This window comes from Notothenia rossii (assembly GCF_949606895.1).
Source record: "Notothenia rossii genome assembly, chromosome: 8".
Taxonomy (NCBI): domain Eukaryota; kingdom Metazoa; phylum Chordata; class Actinopteri; order Perciformes; family Nototheniidae; genus Notothenia; species Notothenia rossii.
Window position 1 is genome coordinate 60323507 of NC_136906.1, and position 22473 is coordinate 60345979.

A 22473-nucleotide genomic window follows, 5' to 3' on the forward strand; every position below is an offset into this window, starting at 1 on the left:
AACAGTCTGGCTCACCAGGCCGTGCTCATCCATGTGGCCCCCGTTGGCTCTTGTAGGCCCCCTAACCCTGACGCAGGCTGTTGGGCCTCTGCAAACGTGGGAGTGATGACAAAATTGCATAATTCCCTAATAAAACCACAATGGCAGTATTATGGTGTATTTATCGGGTTTATATATTTTATTTTTTTATATTTTATTGGGGATAACGCTTGTTGAGCTGCTACTTCTGTCAGAAATACAAATCAGCTGGTATATTTGTATTCGCTGCAGTCATAAAACAGTTATTAAAAAATGTCAATAATATATAATAACTGATCAATTATTCAGATTCTTGTGCATTCTCTGTGGAATAGTATAGTTCGACCTTGTTGAAGAGTTAGTGTTTTCAGTTGCAACTATAAATATTGTCTTCCATGATGACATTTACATTACTTGGGCACTATATATTTCTTTAACAAAGAGTTTGAGCGAATTATGCTTCCATTATACATTCATTTACATTTAATTTCATCCCACATACCATGGTCAACCTACAATGTATAAAGTGTTCTTCATTGTTCATAATTTTCTTGAATCCATCAGTCCCCACCTCCAACACCACAACGATGGAAACTGACAGATTGCAATCTGAAGGCCTTTATCTCATAATTTACAATCATGGCGGAAGTTTCTGATAAGACTCATAATCAAATGTTAATCTAAAGCTGTCCACACAGGATTAATGGTAAAACTGCTCTGCCTTGGCTGTGCCTATTACTGTACATTACATTACATTACATTACATTACATGTCTCTTGTTAGACGCTTTTATCCAAAGCGATTTACATACTCAATACTGTGGGCAATCCCCACAGGAGCAATTTGGGGTGAAGTGTCTTGCCCAGGGATACAACGACATGCTGACTGCATTGGGGTTTGAACCTGTGACCCCCTGATCCAAACCTGAACCTATGGTGTTCAAAAGTGCTACACTTGGTGTGGTAGACCTTTTGAAATTGTCAAATCGTTTCAATTGTGTCCTCGGATCTTGCTGACTGTATGTGACATTACAACTTTTAAATAACTATACTCGCATTGAGTATAGATCAAATGTTCAAACATAAAAATGCAGCTCATCATTACTGGTCCTTCTAGTTCAATTAATATTTTGGCAAAGATTGAAATTGCTGTTAAGACAGATCAGGAGGTTTGCACTGTTGCGTGTTATAGGCATGTGTTATAAGAAAAATCGCAGTCAGCATTATCCTTGGTGACAAAGACTTTCTGTTTTCTGTTACTGCTTCAGAATAAATGCTTGGAAATTTCAAATCTACATTATAGTATGGCAATAACACAATATATTAATATATTTATTGGCAATTGCTGAAAATCAAAATCAATTAAAAATATGATCGGCTTTAACTTAATAGTTAATTACTTCTGATCCACCTAAAGGCTAATTTTACTCAATTTATCCCAGCTTTTTCAATTAATGTAAGCTGTGAAGTCATGGGATCTTAAAAAAAGGGCAGACAATAGCTGTAACAGAACAGAGGTTTATAAACAGAAGAAGCTAAATAGAATACAATACAAATGCCTTTAATGAAACAACCCATGGTTGTTAGACAAGCTGGAATAGGACTTTGACTGGCTCCAAACAGTGACTTTGATTACCAAGATGTGTTTGTTTCTACAAAATGACAGCTCAAACCCCAAGTCCTTCTCTAAACCAAAGTCTTTCTACGCTCCGAACTGGGCCCAGTGGTTGGCCACCTACGGAACAGCAGAAAAATAACAAAGAAGAGGGAAAAACCCCTATGTATCAAAGGCTATCTTCTGGTGACTCCCTGACTGGTGTTTATCAAACGCTGATTTTAATGCTCCATTTTTATCGTGGCGATTAGCGTTGTTTAGTAATCAGTCAAACCGAGACTTCCCCATGTCCGTGCGAGTGTAAACACTTGTCTTCTCAAAACAGCTTCATTTGGATAAAGAAAGGACAGAAAATGCGATGGTATATTTTTGTGTGTTGTTTGCTAAAGCAGAAGCACATGATGCAATGCTAGTGTTTATGGGGGAAAAAAGCAGTAATTGTAGTATCAGTCATATGTGAGCCATGATGACCACCATGAACTGGCCTTTTCTCTCTGTGAAATCCGTCCCATCTCATCACAGTTTTTCCACCACTCTCTGGTTTTGCTCGCTGCCACACATTTTATATGATCCCCTCTATTCAATAACCTCAGTTTGCTTTGATTATTTTAATCACGTTTGAATCTGACCAATTTTCAGAGTTTGTGGAAGCTCTGCCCGGGCCAACTTGGTGGCGTGTGTGATTGAGGTGAGACGCTGAGCATTGCTGCAGTAGCTGATTTGATCCGTAGCTGAAGGGTTTCCTCGACAGTAGGAAAGAAAACCGTTGGTAGAGGGGGTTGGACGGAGGTAATGGGAAGGGAAGAGTGAAGGAGCGACCCAGACGGTGACTTGGCTGGGGTCAGGTGTAAACATATGCACAGCTGGCAAGCAGATGTGCTCAAGACGAGAGCCAGTGACCATGTCTTTGGTTCCTTCCTCTCTGCTCACCTGATGTTCAGCTAATTCAGCGAGGAGAAACAAAGAGCGAGCAGCAAAAAAGAAGTTCACGCACATGTAGAATTGTGTGCAGACATTCTGAAAAGACACATAAGTGTTCTTGCAATGCAGACAGTAAGAGCAAATTGTGGTGGGGGGGAGCACAAAGAAATCAAAAGCTCTGGTTACTCCAGAAGTGGCCTCTGCTCCTCTGTTACTTAGCTAGTCAAGCAAGTGTGTGGTCGATGAGAGAGAAAGTATAACATTTCCCATTTTCTACTTTCCTGGAGTGGTCTGGGAGACTCATCGGATGGGATTTTAAAAAGATCACTCAGTGCACCAATGTCCATGAACACGCCATGATTACATTCCTTTCACCCATTGCCTTCTTTTTTCCTGCCTTTATTCAGCATGTGCCAGGCCAAAAAGGACGGACAATTTTGTGCATTTTTGTGGATTTTCTGAGACCCCTAATCAAACTTTCAAACAAATGATCTCATGATGTAATGGTCCTGGAGAGATGCAAGCAACAAGAAAACAAAACTCCCCTCTGCTGCAAGAGCAATAACCAAAAGTTTACACCCCGGCAAACAGTTTAAATATTTACAAACCATAGTAAAACAGTCGGGGATTAAACTGTATTGTTATAACACTGAGAAAAGACTCTCATACTTTCCATATTTTCTGCTGATTCCATGAAGCTGAAAACAAGGAGAGGGATCAGATTAAAATCTCTTTGTACATAAACTACCAATTGACTCACTGTCTTCCTGTCGGAAGGAGCAATTAGCTCTCCGAGACAAAGATCTCAGACATGTTAAATGGCTGAAAATAAATAAATGTGGCTATTGCTGTTAGACTTTAGGCCCTGTTTCAATTAGAGCAGAGGCCGGGGTCTGTGTCTCTCACTGAGCTGCTGGCTCTGCTTCTATGGGGACTTTTTAATTGCCATGTTTTAGCTGAGAGGGAAACAGAGAGGGGAAATGTACTGAATTCATCTTGGCCTCCCACTATGCTTCACTCATGAAGGCCTGGTGATTTGTCTCTTTGACTCAGAACGCCGTACAGTGAAGTACAGTGCTGCCCAGACAATGCATTCATTCTTCCCATCATAAATGGACATTTTCTTCCACAGGTCTTTTCTCCTTCTTCTTTTCAGCGGATTGATTTATGTGACATAATTTATTATGACCAGCATCCAGAGCTCCTTCAATTTCAAGGAGGTAAAATGATCTGGAGATTTGCTAAAATCACAACACCTTCAACATAAAAGCTTCGGACAAAGTCTGCACTTGATATTCATCATTAGATTAGTGGCTGGCGTCTGTTAAGCCTTATATTACTGATAAAAGTAGTCTGTTTCTGTTATTTAAAGGATTGCATTCCTTTCCAAACATTCCACACAATGTGCTGAAGTTGGTTATTCTTTCTATGGAGCGTAAGGTTTCAAACTCTTCAGTCTCGTTTGCTTTTCCCATATCCAGCTGATGGCATCCATGTCAGCTATCAAAAGCAGAGTCTGCTTACGAAGATGACTGATGAGCGATGGTAGCCAGATCTATGTGCGTGTTCCCTTTCCTGCATTCAGACATGTGGGTCATAGAGAGAGACCAGAAACACACCTACTGATCTCTCCGCCGTCAGATTAAGACTTTTCTGTCAGCACATCTCTGTCACTCTCTCGCTCTCACAATTCTGTCTATTCACTGTCCTCCGGCGTCACATCAATCATTGTTGTTCCCGACCCCAAATTTCTCTTTGCATCTGCTCCGCGCCGAGACGAGAATGTTTAAAAGTCCCTTTGTCCCTTTGAGAGTGGGAGCGGCGTGAATTTCCTCTCAGATGCGATAATCTGATGACGGTTACGCTATTGTCTCAGTCTTTTATTTGTGCCTCATCGCTTATAATAAGCTGTCTTCCACGATGATGGTTGTACCTTTCACCCTCTCTGTGCGTTGCGTGATTACACAGAGACAGATGGTTTGAGTTTGAGCCCTACCGCTGTGCCCTAATATCAGACATGCTTTGAATTTATCTCACATCTTAATGGACGACAGGGCAGACAGTTCGTTTTCAAACTGCCATACCATTCCTCTCGCCCTCTGTTTATTACCGTATTTATTTGACTGGATTCGAGGAATGGGGCAAATTGGCCCCTGTGAGAAAGAGACAGAGAAAGTGAGAGGGGTAGGAGCTCCACAATGAATAGGCACACGTTTAACTGTTAAGTCTGCGGTTGGAAGCGCTGTCAAAAGCTTGTCTGTCTGATAATAAACCTCATCACAGAGTGATCTGAACTATCAAACCATCCCATTTCCTTTTGGAAAACGAGGGCCTCCCCCTCAGGAACCGAAGGTCTATCCGGCCTCTACGAATATTGGATAATTTTTTTTCTCAAGGGTTCATGATAATAAAGTGATTAAAGATCTTCAGCCGCCCCAGGCTTCCATTAAATAACATCTTAACACGTGGTCTTGACCCCGATGGCCTTGGGAAGTCATTGAGATATTTTTATGCTAGGCCTATGTAGTAGTTGTAGTATCAAATTTCACTACAGTGGCCCACTCACTTACCGAAAGATAAACTCCATTTGTTGATCTAGAGTGCTTTGCTTACGCTTCATCAACTGGTCGGTCGGTCGGTCAAGCAGCAGTTTTGGGCGGAGAGGCAGAGGGGAACGGCTCAGCAGAAGTGGCAGGGGGAACAAAGACGGGTTTATGGCGTGTGGCCATCGGACAGGCTACATCAACACTGTTCGTCAGGACCCAAGAATAGTGCGGAGGGCTGAGTCAGCCTAGCAGCAGCTACCCACAGCAAGGGAAGGAGAGGGAGAGATGTGTGTACTTGTGAGATGTTCAGATGCAAAGGAAAATAAGAGGAGAGAGGGAGAGAGAGAAAACAACCCGAGGTTAAAACGAGATTGTTAAGGATTCCTGCTGTGGGATTTACTGTTTTTGCCATTCACCGTTTGACTCCAAGACTCCACTCTTGACATCGAAGCACACAAACACAAAGGGAAAACTTGGAATTCCTAATGGCCCTGTTTACTGGAAATGCTGCTCACCAGGGACAATAAAGACTTATGATGCATAAAAGGCTCCTACCGACCTTTTGCTGTTGTTGCCTAATGTTACTCCCATAGACACAAGTGCACGTGTCTACCGTACACACAGATAGGAATACAAAAAGGTGGTTAACAAAATACACGTCACTTATTACAAGAAAGAAAAATTGAGTCATTTTTAAAGCAATAGATGCAAACTTTACCGTTCTTTAATGAAGGCATGTCTTAAAATGTTTCTTGTCTCAGTTCAAATCGCAATGAAAACACACATTAAACATTTAGGGTAATAGGATAAGGTGTGTGCATATGAAAAGAGGTATACCTATTAAAACACAACCATCCAAACACATAATTTATGGGGCTACTGTTTATAGAAAATGGACCCGGGCATTGTCATCAACCTAACACTTAGGGTGTCGTGCGGTGGAGGGACGGTCTGTTTATTTTGTTTATCACTTCACTCCATCGACTGCATATGGAGTGTGTATGTGCGTGCGCACATGCATTATCATTTGGAAGTGATCTCCTGTGTTTTTCCTGTTGCAGAGCACAGAAGCGTGTGGTGTGGAAGCTCAAAGCTCTCGCCCACATCAAGAGAAACCATCCGGCCTTACAGCCACAAGCCCTCCCTCTCCTCCCCCCTCTCAGGCGTAATAACAGAGCCATCAAATAGCCATATTTATAATCTCCGAACGGGCCAATTTTAAAGTGGTCAACTCCAGAGGTATAGGAATTGTTGAGAGCAATTTGCGGTTTTCATTCTTAAAGAGGCACCATCCCAGTGGCAAATGAAATAAAGTCAGTATCCTTTTTTTCCCATTTGTCAATATGAAAGCTGGGTTCAATTACTCCCTTGGCTTTATTCTGATATCACTTCAAAATGATTTATTCAAATTGGGCTGGGCACAAAATGATTTGATTATAATTCTGCTCAGTGTTCTTGTAATGCAGAAATTAGAGCATATATCATTTTACAAGACGCAATAAGGAGATTGTGCCAGCCTGGTAAAGCATGGTTGCATCTGCATGGTTGAAATATGAGAGCAGGGTTCCTTCAGTAGCAAGTACCGTGGAAGTATTTGTAATAACTTATCTTGACCCTATTGAGGGCGTTTAATCACTTTAAGGTGTGTGTTTTAAAAAAAAACACACCTTCGCATTTACAATGTTCATCAGGGCTCTAACAGAGGTTCAAATGACAGCAAATAGCATCTGTTTTAGCAACACTGTGAGCAGAAGCAGCAGCAGATCAGCATACATGAATACATTTCATCTGGTCATTACTGTGCAGTTATGGAGCCAAGCACTCCTTCCAGTTTCCAGTCTCCTGTCACTTGCCGGTATCTGACACGGAAGAAAAGTGCAGCGCATTTCGATGTCCACATTATTACCATTCTGTTTTCTCTATATGTTGAGATCAGATGTCTCCCTAGTGTTGATCTAGTGTGATGAATGTAGTGCTGTATAACACATAGCTTGCTCTTACTTTTTTGCAGTTGCTTTTACAATTCATTATAGTAGATGTGCAGTGCCCGTTCAGAAAGCACAGATTGCTTGGTCTGCAGTATTGCTGCTTGCAGGCCCTGTATAAGTTTGGGTTTACTAATGCAGAGGCATACAACTTAAGGATGAATATTTCCGGGCATCCTGGTCACTGATACCGGAGCACATACAACAAAAAGTAAAAAATTATGTATATATTTCTATTTTTCATGAGTGTGATTCGTGTGGCAGTGCAGTAGACCTAACATTTTCTGACGTAACATTTCCCAACAACTTTACCAATACTAAAACAGCTGTTGACATATTTTCAATTTCTATGGCCTATTGACCATCTTTGCTTGAACATATCTATTGTATATTGTTTTATAAAGTAACAAAGCCAGTGTATATCAGAAACACAGACATCTGCCGTTTTAAACTACACTGAAATCCAAAAGGAGCATTTGCTTTTGACCTCATGGCCAATTATTTAATGGTTTTCCCCTGACTTGAATATGAAGGAACTACTGAATATTGTAACCGTTAAAATGCATTGTTTACCGATGATGTATCCTTTAAGACCTCTGTGGGTTTTTACTGTGCGATATGCAATGCCAGACCCATGCCTTTTAACTCCAGCCTCCTTTTATCTTTCTGTCCTTTCTTTTCACTCTCTGCCCCTGAAGGGTTGTGCTCATGCATGCCACCCTCCTAATCAGCCATTCAAATAAGTAGAGAAAAGCATTATTCACACATGTGCAATTGATGACCAGAATATATCAAGGGACAGCTGGCATGAAAATGGGCTAATTTATTTTTTGTTTAAAAATGTGGAGATTGAAATGGAGAGAAATGAGGCCTAAGTAAGGAAATATTAGGGGGACAAGAGGCCAAACACAGGGAGCTGCAGAGCTGTTAAAACACGGCCAAATTACACGACTGTCTGAGCAGGAAGGAAACTGGGCTTTATACACTCCTCAATAACTTCCTGTGTAACATCCGCAAATCACAATCTCACAAAAGGATAAAAAAAAAAAAAGAGTATACCAGAGACCTAATGTCATCCAAACACTGGTTGTGTATTTATGTGACTCCACTTGCAGGAAGCTGACCACCACCAAGAGCATGTGCTGGATGGGATGTGTGTATCATATAGAGGAGGATGTTATCAACATGGCAGTGATGAGAGATGAATGGCGTCCCACGGGGCCGGCTTAAGCCCCTGCACATGTGCACAACACTACCACCCACTAAAAATATGACTCCTGGATACTTTTCCGACTTCTGGCTCCATCCATAAATCAGCAGCCGGACAGCGGGGCTCGGACTTGGCAGAGTATCAGACGAGCCTCTAGTGACTGGGCCTGTCCGTCATCCTGCCACTGCTGCCTCAAGCTGCTTAATTAATGTGGCAATTGAACGCTGCATATCATAATGAACACACAGCCCCCTCTATCTGAGCCTTCCTGGGCTTGTTATTCTTGGTCGTCGCTAAGGATACGTCCCTGTGTATGTTCGGATATTTATAGGTAATGGATCTATTAAAATGCATGAGAACGAATTAAAAAACAAATAAATGCAAAGGTACTCAAACGAGCTTGGAATGTTTGTATAAGGGATTTTTGGTTTGATGTGTTTTCACAGCGTAGCTGTCGAATTTATCACTTTCACTTTTGTTGGTGTTACTCCGTCGCCTCATTTCATCATTAAGAACACACAGGCTGTTTCTACTTTGAAACTTTTTCATTTTCATTTTATAGGATTCCTACTGCAGTATAAAATATGCTAAGAAGCTCCCTTAAAAAACTTAAGTAACATCTCCAACAGCCCTTTTTAAAGAAAATACATAAATAGGTTAACTTTAACCAGTCGTGAGATGTGAGAGAGCTACATGTAGCTCTTTTTCCTCTTGACTGTACAGAATATCTGACTAATATGGACGGTTATAACTCCTGGAGCTCATTCCTCATGCTCAGATGGTGGTGGAAGGGGGAAACTGTATCAATCTGACAGGCACAGGTAGAGGTTAAAGCCTCTCCATTTGTAACTCTTCGCTGTGCGTAATGCCACCTCCCTTGGTTATAAAGACTTCATAAATCATATTGGTCTATCCTCTGCGATTTTAAAGCTAGAGACAGGCAGATTTACGGCTACTACTTCTAGCAGACTTTATCCTCATCCTTTATCTTCATGTATACTCCCCCCCCCCCTCTGCCCTGAAGCGACTATTCCCTTAACTCTCTTTTTCACTCTTTCCTCTCCAGGTGTCTGAACTCTAACTTAGCAACACAGCTAGCCAACCAACACACACACAGGAGACACACGCAGGAGAAGGATCTACTTCTAGGGAGGGCTAATAGGTTGTGACATCATTTACAGCTGACTGAGGGTAATTTGTGACATCTTAACTCTCTACGGTAGGATGTTTTTCAGGGAATTTCTTCAAACCTGCCACGGAGTATGGTTTTAAAAAACTATATTACACAGCAGTGCAGTATCAACTACAACAACCTTGAAGGCCAAAGTGTGTGATCCTCGTTATTATTGATATCTCTACCTGATCGCAGACACTGGAAAACTTCCCTCCGTCTCAAATCCTGCTTTTTGATCAAGTCTACCCTGGCCTGGGAACATGGGCTTGTATATACATTTGGCCATGTTCCCTTTGAATCATGACCGATTGCTTTTGATAGTGATGTAGCTGCATGCACATGATGCATTTTCCAGATCGGTAGTAATGAATCAACATGTCCAACGCTTGATAAGTATTTAGGCCGCTCTGCTCTGTAAATTGAAGATACCCGTTGTGATTATTCACCTCTGCAATACTAATATACTTCTTGTGCTTTCATAGATTTCAACATCAGTAACCAGTCAAACACTGAGTGCTTTTTTTGTCTCGGGCCATATGCTATTTCTCAAGCTTCACTGTTCTTGTTGTACTGGGAAGACATTCAATGAGTCGACTTTGAACCCCAATCCAATTCCTCTGTGCAACTAAAAACCATAAAGAGCACATTTTAAAGAGTCTTTGTTTCGGTCATTGAACAAAGGAAACAGTCTTTCTCGGATATGTTTGTACTCAATATAGTGGACCTTTTGTTTTAAAAAGACTTTCATTTGTTATGGCTTCATGTCTCTATTTCTATTGTGGCGTTAGGTAAAAATGCAGTCTCATTGTATGAGCTATGGAGGAAGCTTGCTCTTTTAGTAATATCCCGCATGGAAGAAAGAAGGGCGCAACCCCAATAATCTTGTTCGACAGCTGGGAGCAGGGGAGGCAAGGCAATGGTGTCCCACAATGCAACTGTAACAACAAACAGCATGCGACTCTGTGAAGAGGGTTGGGAGGCGCTGTTCACCACATTCTGCACCAACCTATGTATACACACTCCCATACATACCCAAGCAGGCCATGCTTTTGTCAGACTTTTATACAGTCCACTTCACACACATGTATTATGACAAGCACAACCTCTCTGTGTCTCGATGGCCCTCACATCCTCTCTGTTGTTCTTTCAGTTCAGGCTGAGGGCTTTTAATCCTGTTAAGACCTGTCAGGACTAATACAAAGGCAGGTCCAATCCGCCACGGCTACCCCTCCAGCATCCCTAAGATCAGGGGTGTTGACAGAGGAGAAAAAAACCCACTGTGTTTGCCTCTTTATTGGTTAGTGTCAAACCCTCAAGAACCATTCCCGACCATTCAGAGAGTGGGGAAATCTTGTATGATGCACCAAGAAGAAGATGCCAGTGAAGTACACATTCTGCATCTCTGATGCATTCAAATTAGAAATCCCAAAATATAACCTATTGACAAGTCCAGGGGATACACCTTAATTTTCCCAGATGATGCTACACTCTGAACAACAAATCTGTGTTTAAGTCAAAGAAATAAACTGTCCATGGTCTCAATCATAGCAAAGAGACTACAAGCCCTCGCTACAATGAGATTAATCCTCAAAAATAAAGCTATTCTAAAAACAAATATATATATCGATGTTCCAATTTGGTAAGACACCAGAAACAAGTTTCAAGCACAAATGCACCCACTGAAAACAGTCATATGACCACTTGTGGGCCCTGGGGAATTACTATGTAAAAACTATCAACATCACTGAGATGCCCATTTTTTTATGTCTCAATATGGCTAACTTATAAACAGAGCCATGTTTAGTTAATACCAGAAAATGCTGAAGAGCAACAGTCTTTGGCAGACACCAAGGGAACAATATGCACTACTACACAGTGCTGACATGAAGCTTTTTTTTAGGTCTCAGGAATCATCATATATTTTTTACCTACAACACACTTTCTGCAAACTTTACACAGTAAAGTAGTTTGCTCCATGCTGCATAATTCGGATGCAAATCACCCATATCACTAAGGCGACACTACCAAACCTCAAACCATAAAACATTACACTGTTTGCGCCACTGGAAAATAAAGCAAACTGAAGACTGATATCAGCCATTTTCCTCTCATTGTCACCTCCCAAAGCACATGTAACAAATGCAAAGCATTTGTTCTGGAAGGCTGTGCAGAATCAGTCATAAAAAACCATAAATCCAAACCAGGTCCTGCAGCAGGTGTGATAATGCTTAGGCTTGTGTTGTTGATTAAAATGCATGGAAAACAAACACGTTGTGAAAGGCATTACCTCCAAAGGTATGAGCGGAAAAGCAATGAGCCCCCTCCCCGATACACACTTTGTGTAAAAAAACACGTAAATTAAATTACTTTCATTAACTTTCACACAAATATATTTTGGGCATATCGATTTTTATGTTTACATTTTCTGTGAATTGTAATTTATTTTTAGTCAAACACTCCTTTTCTTTCAAAGCTCCGTTTTCTAACACTCACGAGTCTCTAATGTGCAAACTATTAAACACAATACTTTTAATTTAGTATTTTGCATTTGCCTTTCAAGTGCTCAACTTAATGTTCAAGCATTACCACAGTGCATGGCTACGGCTCTGTTAGGCCAAACTTAACAAACCTTATTAATAGACAAGGGAATGTCTTTATGAAAGCTGCTTCTTACTAATGGTGGCTGGACATGTAATGCTTTCACCAGCAGTGAACCAGCACGGCCCAGCCTTGTGATTGTGAGCTGTTGAACAGACATGAACACACAAAGGGTCTGCCCTGCCATTATTGGATCTGCAGGACATAGTATGTTGACCCCTGGAACGGGGGTTCACACGGACGCACACGCCACAACAAAAACACACGCTGTGGTTTCTCCTGCGGCCGCTCAGCTCATTCAACTCTAGCCACCACCAGCACCCCCCCCTGCTTTTTTTTGGGCTCCCAATCCCCGGGGATCACACAGCGACGCTGGGCACTCACATCCTCGGCTGTGGGCAGAGAGCCAAGAGCTAGGGTTAAGACTGAGGGGGACGCATGAAGGGCAGACGGGGAAATCTGAGAGGAGGATTTATTAAGGGGGAAAGAAAGAAGGAGGATGTGAAGAGCCAAGGGAACCCGGAAAAGGTGAATGGGTGGTTGGTGGGGGTTACCTATCACTTAGTTTATCATATACAAAAGTTCCAAGTGTGTCTGTCATCCCGGAGACTGATGTAGGAAAGCTCAGGAGTAAATGTCTGTGTGCTGATTGAGATGAGGCGATGGTGACATAGGCACACTGTGGCTATTGTACGAAGGTTTGCCAAACTTAACGATGATCTCTTAAAGTATATTGAACAGTAATGTTATTACAATTAGGATACACACATGTTTGTGCTGACAAAAAAACGATATACTGTTATGTGTTTGTATGCGCTTTACTATATTACCACCATGCTTATTGTCTGAAATGTTATTCTAGCAACAAAAAAATGTTTGATTCAGCTTCGTTCACTTTTGTTCTGGGAGGTGGTACAGTGGGAAATCTCAGGCCTGCCCTAGTACTGTTAATGCTTCCTTTTCCTGGACACGCATCATCACATTGTGGGTGTGAGAAGAGCAGGAAATGAGGAGGAGGAGAAGAAGGGAGTGAGAAAGGAGACAGTGAGTAAGGACCAGGATGGAAAGATAGCATAAGTAAAGTCAGAAGAGCAGAGAGACAGAACTTTGCTCAGCATCAAATCTGACTTCCTCAGCATCCTTTGCTCAGTTACTGTCCCGCCAGTCCCACAAAAAACATGGCCAACCTGTGGAAAGTTTCACTCCTCTCTGGAGGGTCCCCTTCTCTTCAAGCTCGTTTAATATCAGTCTATCTGGCTCTTTACTTTCTTGTCGTATTTTAGGAAAATTCTGCTGGTGGTAATGGTGTGTGCCCCTGCAGCCATAACGTCTTCCATGTGACCAGCACGGAGGCACATTTCCAGTTCGTATTTGTTTTAGGCAAACAGATCCGTTGCCACTTCATCCATCTAGTTTACTTTTCTGTTCTGGAAGTTGATGTTCTACCAGACGCTCGAGTGGGCGTTTGGGTTCTGAGATCCGAAAAAATACCCACCCCCACGTCGCCGACCAGTCACCTCCCTGCCTGAACAGCACTTTATTTTCAACATCACAGGACCAAGTCTTTGATATGAGGCTCGAAGCCAAGAGGGAATGTGAGATGGAGACAGGGATATATTTGCATAGGCTTGTTAAAAGTCACCAATTAGGAAAAAGGCCTCACACATAGTGGCCAAGGCTTTGCTTGACATAGCCTCAAATCAGGAAAACATCGCCATCTGCAGGAGAGTAGAAAGGATTCAACCAAATAAATAAACAAGCCACACACTGAAGGAGCAGTAATATTATATATTTTTTATATCAGTAGGCTCTAATTAAGTCCTGATACCGCAGTTTAAGGAAAAATCTAAATAAAAGTATTTGTTTCTTATCACCCTGAGCTGCAGGTGGCGCCCTGATTCCATTTCCCACTCAAGACTATGCGGTAAGAGCTGGAAGATGGCCTTGTTTGTTTAGCCAACAGTGTTGACGCCCACCCACAGGTGCCAAAGGTATAGTGAGTACCTTGCCAGCTGTTTGAAAGCCACAGCAGCCCAGGCACTGCTCGGCTTCACCCTGCTTGACTGCCTGATCTCACAGGAAGGGAGGAAGTGGTTGAGTTACCCAGCAGCAAATTTGAGGTTTATAAAAGGGAGAAAGCCATAAAAAAAAATCCAAGTGCAGTTTCCTTTAACTCAGCAGCTAGTCAGGGCGAGGTACTTTGTCTTAATCTGTATTTTTCACATTGTCATCAGTCAATGTGAGGACTGCCCCCTCAACACAGTCAGAGACAATGGAGAAGAAACGTTAAACACCACGTTTTTAGCGTAATGATTGAGTTGCGTGCTTACAACGAGAAAGGCAGGAGTTCCAATTTCATTGGAGCTTGATTGCCTTGTAAAGTTGGATTCATTACACTATTAATCTGTTGTTACCTGTGTCACTCCAGGGAACCACCCACAGCGACCGCAGGCAAGCAAGCAGGCAACACATGCTCAGTGTGAGACCAATAATGGTCATCAGTCAGGTCGTCGCTCATATACACACACGCTGCGGGGGGGAAATACATTCGCATTTCTCATGATATCAGAAAGCTGTCTTTTATTTGAGATGTGAAATCAGTAAAGTATGTCTAGCATTTGGATTTCATGAAAGCTTACCTTAGCATGGTACTGTCTTTGCCAAGATGTAAAGGGGAGAGGGGGTATGATAGGGAGAGCTGGCAGCATTTCCTGGCTTGTTATTGCCAGTACAACGAAGCCCAGTTCACACTCAGCTGTGGCATATTTGGAAAACTTCAAGCAAATCAACGAGAAGAGGGAAAAAAAGCTTTTAAAATCAGTTCCACTCTCCAGTAAATTACAACCCTGCATTTTTAATTTCCTCTCTCCATACAATGTTATTCATTGGCATCCAAGCCAAACATGGGCCCCTGCAGCCTGTATAGCTTTGCAGGACAAACTGTCCTCTCATGCAGTCGCTAACTGTCAGGAGTGCAGGGGCGTGACTGAAGAAATGCATTCCTTGATGTAGAGCCGAGAGGTGTGTGGGGTGGAAAAAATTAAACAAATAGAGAGTAAACTGCTGGGTGTAGATTTAATCTATAAAAATTGTAACATGTCGAGAATTTGGACTGAGTTTAAATCATGAGTGGTTTCTAAATCTGATCACTGATAGCTGTCATTGGCAAATATCTTAATATGTTGTGCCAAATTACTACATGTGGTCAAGATGAGTTTTTAAGAAGTTCCAGACGTGCAGCTAAATTAGTCTCTGCATAAAGAATCCAACAAAAGTCCTAAGAAGTATTAAACCCAAAATAACTGCCATGACGGATGCTGAATTTGTGGACTTTGCATACCAATATTTAATGGCAATATTATTGCAATTTCGCGCTAAGAAGAGAATGTGCATACCCAAACATGCTAAGTCCATGCCTCAGGAAACTGTCTAAGCTCTCCTAACCACTAGAAAGAGACAGACTTTGCTGCTGAAATAACATGAAGAGCCTGTTACTATAACAGCAAAGGCTCATTTGTTAGCATTACATATCTAAATACCATCTGAAAACCATGGCTCATTCTGATTAAGCAAGGTCTTGTAACAGTGTAACATTTCAAACACTTTACATCCACCGTCATGTGTAGGCCCCTTTACTGTATATCTGCTGTTTGCAACCAAGCGACCTTTCTAGTGTGGAGTTACATTTCATGTTGCAATGAGCAGATTTGTTATCGTGCCTTAAACAGATTTGTTTTTACTTTATCTGAGCCTGCATGAATGTCAGAAGTTGTTGCATTAGCATTATGCAGGAAGAATATCATTCGAAGAGGGATTTTACCATCTGAGTATATCTGCTTTTGTCGTCAGGTCAGAATACTGTAGGACTGTTTGACAGAGATGTCGAACAGGTTTCAAACATGAAAGAGGATATGAGATCTCATTTAGACTGCTAAGACTTGCCAAGGTTCTGCTAATTCAGCTGTTTCTGCGCCACACAAGGCGATAGGATAAGGCACCTGGCTTTTGCTTAGACAGGCCTTAGATGTCTCTGTAATCCGGAGAGACAGCGAGGGCAGGGCCCAAACTTCTCGTTAGATTTAGCCCAGAACACAACAACATAATCATGTCATTACCCTTGGGCCATTCGGCCACATTGTTGTTGCGGGTGGGAGACACTGGATTTGATTTCAGCAGACTTAGCTGACCTCTGCTTAATGCCCCACCAGAACAGGGGAACTACAGCGGGCCGTCCTCCGCTGGCACTTGGCCTAGCCAAACATTTTAACTTTCATTTACAAAAACAAAACCGTTTCGCCTTTCTTTCCCCCATTTCTCCCAAAAATATTTTTTTTCATAGCACATTGGAAAGGACATGGTTCTACTACTTTTCGGTCTTGCGATTTTGTGCTGCTGTTGCAAAATGCTGCCAAAAATTTCTCCGCCCACCCCCTTCCTTCTTTCTGCTCCAGTGTTGATTATTTTGCTTTTTGTCTTTTCTTTCCTCCTAAATGTGTTATTCATCCTGTTCTGTGTGTCTCCAGGCACACTTCAGAACTGGATATAAAATAAACAGTGGAGTTTTTTTTACCCCTGTCACTAGGCCTTGACTGCATATACCTGTAACAATAAACGGTTGTGTTTCTGGGCTTGTTTATACTCATCTCTAGTCATTTGAGGACAGAGGCACAACAGGAACTGGACTGTGTGAATGGATTTGCTTAGGCAGACGCCCACTATGAAGCATAGGGCTGGTGGATGCTACTAGACCATGATAGAGCGGAGGCTGCTGGCAGGTAGTGTGCACTCAATCTGGCAGAGCGGAGGTTTACCTTGGAGTGACACCAACCATCTGCATGCTATAAGGACTAAATTGCCAGCTTGATGTCCAGCAAGCAAGACAAAACCGTTCCACATACATGAGAGTGTGTGTGTTTGTGTGACTTTGTGTAAATATGTATGGCTGTGTAAGAGACAGAGACAGAAATATCAAGACAGAGCATAGACAGACACTGCTGTACAGTAACCATTTCATATAAAAACCCTAATGTTTGGTCAGTTTCCATTTTACTGCCTTGTTTAAAGTTAAACCTGTTCTTAGCAATGTTTTTTGCCATAAACAACGGATTCAAATCACCTATTAGAATGTGATCACATAATGAAATACGTACTCATTTGTTGTACTCGGATTGAGATTGCTATTTTTGTTCTGTTGTTTTTGGTATGTTTTGTATTAATTGTAGGACTTGCCATTTTATCATCTTTTGACTGTTGAAAAAAAAAAAGAACATGAAAGGGGTCACGGTGATTACCCAGCAGAAAATGTAGACTGACTTTGCAGTTCTCCCTAGCTATATTGAGCCCTTCGGCTTCTGGTTTTGGTTTACAGCGCTGCATCCAGCTGAATCTGGCCACTATTTTCAGCTCTAAAAGCAACTCTCCACTACCTTCTCAGCACCAAACAGCAGAAAGACAAAGTTTTAGCTGGTGAACGAAAGTGGGGCCTTTGGAAAATTAGAGCTAGATATCGTTCCGCAGGAGTTGGTGACCAACACAAGTGTATTATATGCTATTTCCCTGGTTGTGTAAATGGGCATCGGTTTCCTAAAATGTTCACCATAACAACTGTTTGTTTGTATGTTTTTGAGAAGCTTGCTGCCCAAAAGTGGTCGAAGTATGGCACATTTAAGTCTGACACAGTAAAACGTATATTTTCTATTATTTACATTGGAGAATAAAAACATTCTCGCCAATGCAGTACAAACTTATAACCTAAACCAGCTGTATGCCACTGACCTCTATTGCATGATGTGCTCTCCTAGGATCAGGCCCATTGGGTATTCTGCTTGTATCCACGTCCTCTTCTTCATTCAGTTTCATCATCTTCTCTGATCAGCTCTCTGTCTCAAAAAAGCAGATATGACAGACAATCAATCAGTGAATTGTACACTGTGCAGGGTTACCTTGAGAACTGGCAGTTTGTGCTATAAATGTCTAGCTGTAGAAAATTCACCAAATCGAGTTGGGAGTATGGGCTGGCCCACACACGACCATCATGGTCAGGTATGCAGTGAAAGTCTCGTAAATAATCTTCTTAGCATCTCAAAACACAACAAGCCAGACAGACGCCTTTAATTCACCTGACAAGAAAATTAAGAGCCTTCATTACCTTTTACTCATCTAGGGGGAGCAAACTTTAACAGCTCAGACCTTTACAGTGTGGATGTCGCTGGGCCAATCCCCAGCCAGCTCTGGGGTTCTGATTAGTTTTCCAGAAGGATGTGGGACTCACAAGTGTGGCAGCTGCTTAAAATAAAGTGACAATATTTAATGGGGTTTCAAACCTCAGCGAGTCACTGCATCCTGCCAAGCCCAAAGCGATGGCACACACCCAAACCCTGGTTTTATCGAACAGGACATGGAGGAGAGAGCTTGTTCTCTCAGCTCGGTGCCATTAGGAGGCCTGGGTGCAGTCAACCATTTATAGTTTTTAAAAGGTAAATGCGCTCCTAGACAATCAATTGCATCAGAAATATCCTGTAAAGTCGAGTTAAATCTAACAGGGTCAGGTCAATTTGTGAGGTCCTGGCAAAGCTGTTTTCATTACAGTGATAAAATCCTAATGAGAAACATTCTCTGAAGGTTTTTCACTTCATATGGGACCAGTGATTTTGATAGTCTGCTTCTCTTGCACATTCAAATACAAAAGGATGTGACTTTAGCATTGTTTTGTTTTTTTATTGTCTATTTTTTTTTAATCTTTTAACTTTTTAATGCTATTTTATTTCTATTTTTCTTTTTTTTACAAGTGTACAGTAATCGATGCCATATCATTTATATTGTAATATCACAGTACACTCACTACACTCCCCCCTCCCTCCACCCGCACATGCCCACACGGGCGAAACCAAAAAAAAGAAGCTTATCAATATAACTTAAACAACAGAGCCATGAAAATAAACATACAACGGAAAAGGAAAACACGAAAAAAAAAAAAAAACCACATCAAAGTAAAACAAACTAATAATTATACAGCGACAATGTAGACAATGACAACACCACAACTAGTATTTCCCGGCCGTCAGGAAAAATAGCCACAGAATGCACCATTCCATCACTGGTCATATCTCAGATATATTTTCCAAATAAGAAAACAATGGCAACCACAGAGCTTGAAAAATATGTCCACGATTATATTTTTCCAATGTCAATTTTCTCCAGAGGTAAAAAATGTGTTATATGATCAATGAAAAGTTTAAATGTTGGGGGAAGCTCATTCTTCCAGAGTAAAAGTATACAATTCTTGGCAAAATATGTTATTGTGATTAGTATTCTGTAATGTTTGAGGTTCAGTTTAAAGTTTGGCATGTCATTTAACAGGAAAAAACGTGGATTTACTCATTTCGATGTCTAAAACGGCTTTTGTGAGAGCATGGATCGAATCCCAGAAATGTTTCAAGACATCAAAATCCCAAAACAGACGCATAAATGTTCCTTCTTTTACTTTACATCTCGGACATTTTGGAGAGTTTTCTTTGGAAATGTTATGCATCTTTATGGGTGTGAGGTCAAATGTGTTGATACATTTAAAGTTTGCTTCTTTGATTTTATTGCTTGTGAATGGAAAATGTGTACTTTATTCAGCAAGTAGTTTGATCTATCTGTATCCCTAAGTCCTTTTCCCAGATCTTTTTTAAAGTTAGAAAGGATGACTGAGCTCTTTTAGAAAAAACTGCATTCAATTCTCAAAAAATCCTTATTTGAAATGTCATATTCTGCTCTTGAATCATTAAATGATTTCAATGATATATCTTTGTGAAACAAACGTTTCAATTGCTTTATACCTGCTTTCGTCCATTTGTTTATATTGATTGACAACACATATTTGCTAAGATCAGGATTGTTCAAAATAGAAGAAAGGATTGAAATACCAGAGTTAACATGAACTTGTTTTGTACAGTCCCTCCAGGCTAAAAGTGTACCACTGTAAAACATTTGGCCATATTTTTCACCTTATTGAAATCTTTAACAAATATAAGAGTTTCCACTGGCAACAGTTTCCACTGGCAACGGGTCAAAGATATTGGCTTCTATCTGAACCCATAGTGAATCCTTTCTTCCCAGAGACCAAGATAGTACATTTCTTAATTGAGCTGACCAGAAATAGTGTTGAAAGTTGGGAAGACCAAGACCCCCCATAGTTTCTGGTTTCTAAAGAGTAATTCACTTGATTCTTGGTGTTTTATTACACCAGATACATTTTGAGATGTGTCTGCATGTGATCTGTATTGAGAGATTTAAAATAGTCAGCGGATAAATAGCATGGTAACATTTGAAAAAGAAAATTACATCTCGGTAGAATATTCATTTTTATGACATTGATTCTTCCTAGCAGTGATATTGGTAATGTGGACCATTTAGATAAATCCTGTTTGATTTTGTCAATGAGCGGATTGTAATTCTCTTTAAACAGATTATCCAGGTGTGGTGTTATATTTATTCCTAAGTATTTAATGCCACCTGGTGACAAGTTAAAACAACAAGACTTTTCCAAATTTGCTGTTGGCGTCATATGTAAGAAACAAGCATTAGATTTCTTAAAATCAATTTTATATCCTGAGTATCTTCCAAATTGCTCTATCGTGTCGTGCAGATGTGGTACGGAATTTTCTGGGTCTGTTAAGTAAAGAATGATATCGTCAGCATACATAGACATTTTGTGTTCATCGTTAATCTTCACTCCTTTAATACTTATGTTTCTCGCACACATGACGCCAGTGGTTCAATTACAATTGCAAAAAGCAAAGGTGACAGAGGACATCCCTGTCTTGTCCCCCTTTTTAGTGGCAAGAAATCAGAGGAACTACAGTTAGTGATAACCGCTGCTTTAGGATTTTTATAAATTGATTTGATTCTATTTCTGAAATATATTGGGCTGTTTATTTCTGTGTCTTAATTTCTCTTGCTGCCTTGTATGCTGCTGCAACGCAAACATTTCCCAAATGGGGATTAATAAAGTGCCAATCTATCATATATCTATCTATCTATCTTGTTTCGTATTTTGATGTGTTTGTGCGTCAACCCAACAAATGTTACGGCCACACCTTAAGTAACAACTAATGATGATATGTAATCACGTGGATTGCACTTCAATATGCCTTTGCATTTTTTACCGATAGTATTGCAACATCAACTCTGGCATTTAAAAGTTGTTTTCTTTATCTTCCCTTGTTTGCTATACAGGACAGAAGTGTAAAATTGATGAGGTGGTGGGGCCAAGGCTCATCCTGTGTTAATAATCACAGTCATCCTGGGAGACACTATATGTCTGCAACATATATGAGTTTATTTTTCACTAGACTTAATTATTAACTAAATTAATAGACCTATTTTTGAATTTTTTGATAAAAAAATATTTTAAGATTTGGTATGTTATTTATTTTGTTTTCGATACTGTACATTTTAAACATACACACATGTATACGATTATTGTCACATAACATCAAACACAAGTTCAACACTACACTACACTTTATCAAAATGACTCCTTGTGGGACTCCCTACATTGAAAGCCCATCAACATCACTTTGTGACTAGAGTATAAAGAATATCGCTTCATTTCCTTTGACTGTCTGTTCCAGTCACTGTAGCCAAGACTCTGATCAAGGGCAGTTGAACGAGGTGTTCAGTCGCACGCACGCACACACACACACACACACACACACACACACACACACACACACACACACACACACACACACACACACACACACACACACACACACACACACACACACACACACACACACACACACACACACACACACACACACACACACACACACACACACACACACACACACACACACACACACACACACACACACACACACACACACACACACACACACACACACACACACACACACACACACACACACACACACACACACACACACACACACACAGAGAGAGAGAGAGAGAGAGAGAGAGAGAGAGAGAGAGAGAGAGAGAGAGAGAGAGAGAGAGAGAGAGAGAGAGAGGGGAACTCAAAAGACTCACAGGAAATGCAATTACTGTCTGTCTGGGCGCAGCATTCCTCAACAGTAAGGCCAATTTCACAGCAATTTTAGCGAGTCAACAGGTCATGAGTAATAATAATGAGCACCTTAATGTTTTCACACGGAGCAGAACACCTCTTTGTGTTTTTTATCCCTTGACCATTTGATCCTTCTAATCATCTACAAGCTATTTCAACTGTACACAGGAGCTGTGGGTTCCCTAGAGGAGGCCCAGCTCCTCCGTGTTTGTTGAATACTGTAATTTAAAGTGGACCTATCATGCTATATTTGAAACATATATTGTAGGGTCATATCTATACAAAACATGTCTGTGAAGTTTTCTTTTCAAAATACCAAACAGTTCACC

General features: G+C 41.0%; 2 protein-coding genes across 8 annotated transcripts in view; one reads left to right on the top strand and one right to left on the bottom strand.

The window, feature by feature from the left end:
• The window catches only part of runx2b (RUNX family transcription factor 2b), a 164331-nt gene that overhangs the window by 84312 nt on the left and 57546 nt on the right, over nucleotides 1-22473 (bottom strand). For 5 of the 7 annotated variants that reach the window (XM_079643108.1, XM_079643110.1, XM_079643109.1 and 2 more), the window contains one exon: nucleotides 17842-17945. In XM_079643108.1, the coding sequence (XP_079499234.1) occupies nucleotides 17842-17928 (87 nt within the window). In that variant the 5' untranslated portion in view covers nucleotides 17929-17945. Of the gene's footprint in view, nucleotides 1-14705; nucleotides 14841-17841; nucleotides 17946-22473 lie in introns of those variants that run through there. The other 2 variants (XM_079643113.1, XM_079643115.1) reach the window with 2 other exon arrangements.
• The window catches only part of opn8a (opsin 8, group member a), a gene marked incomplete at both ends in the record, with an annotated part of 98026 nt that continues 93628 nt past the window's right edge, over nucleotides 18076-22473 (top strand). Inside the window, one exon of the mRNA XM_079642178.1 lies at nucleotides 18076-18103. Coding sequence (XP_079498304.1) covers nucleotides 18076-18103 — 28 coding nt within the window. The remainder of the gene's footprint in view (nucleotides 18104-22473) is intronic.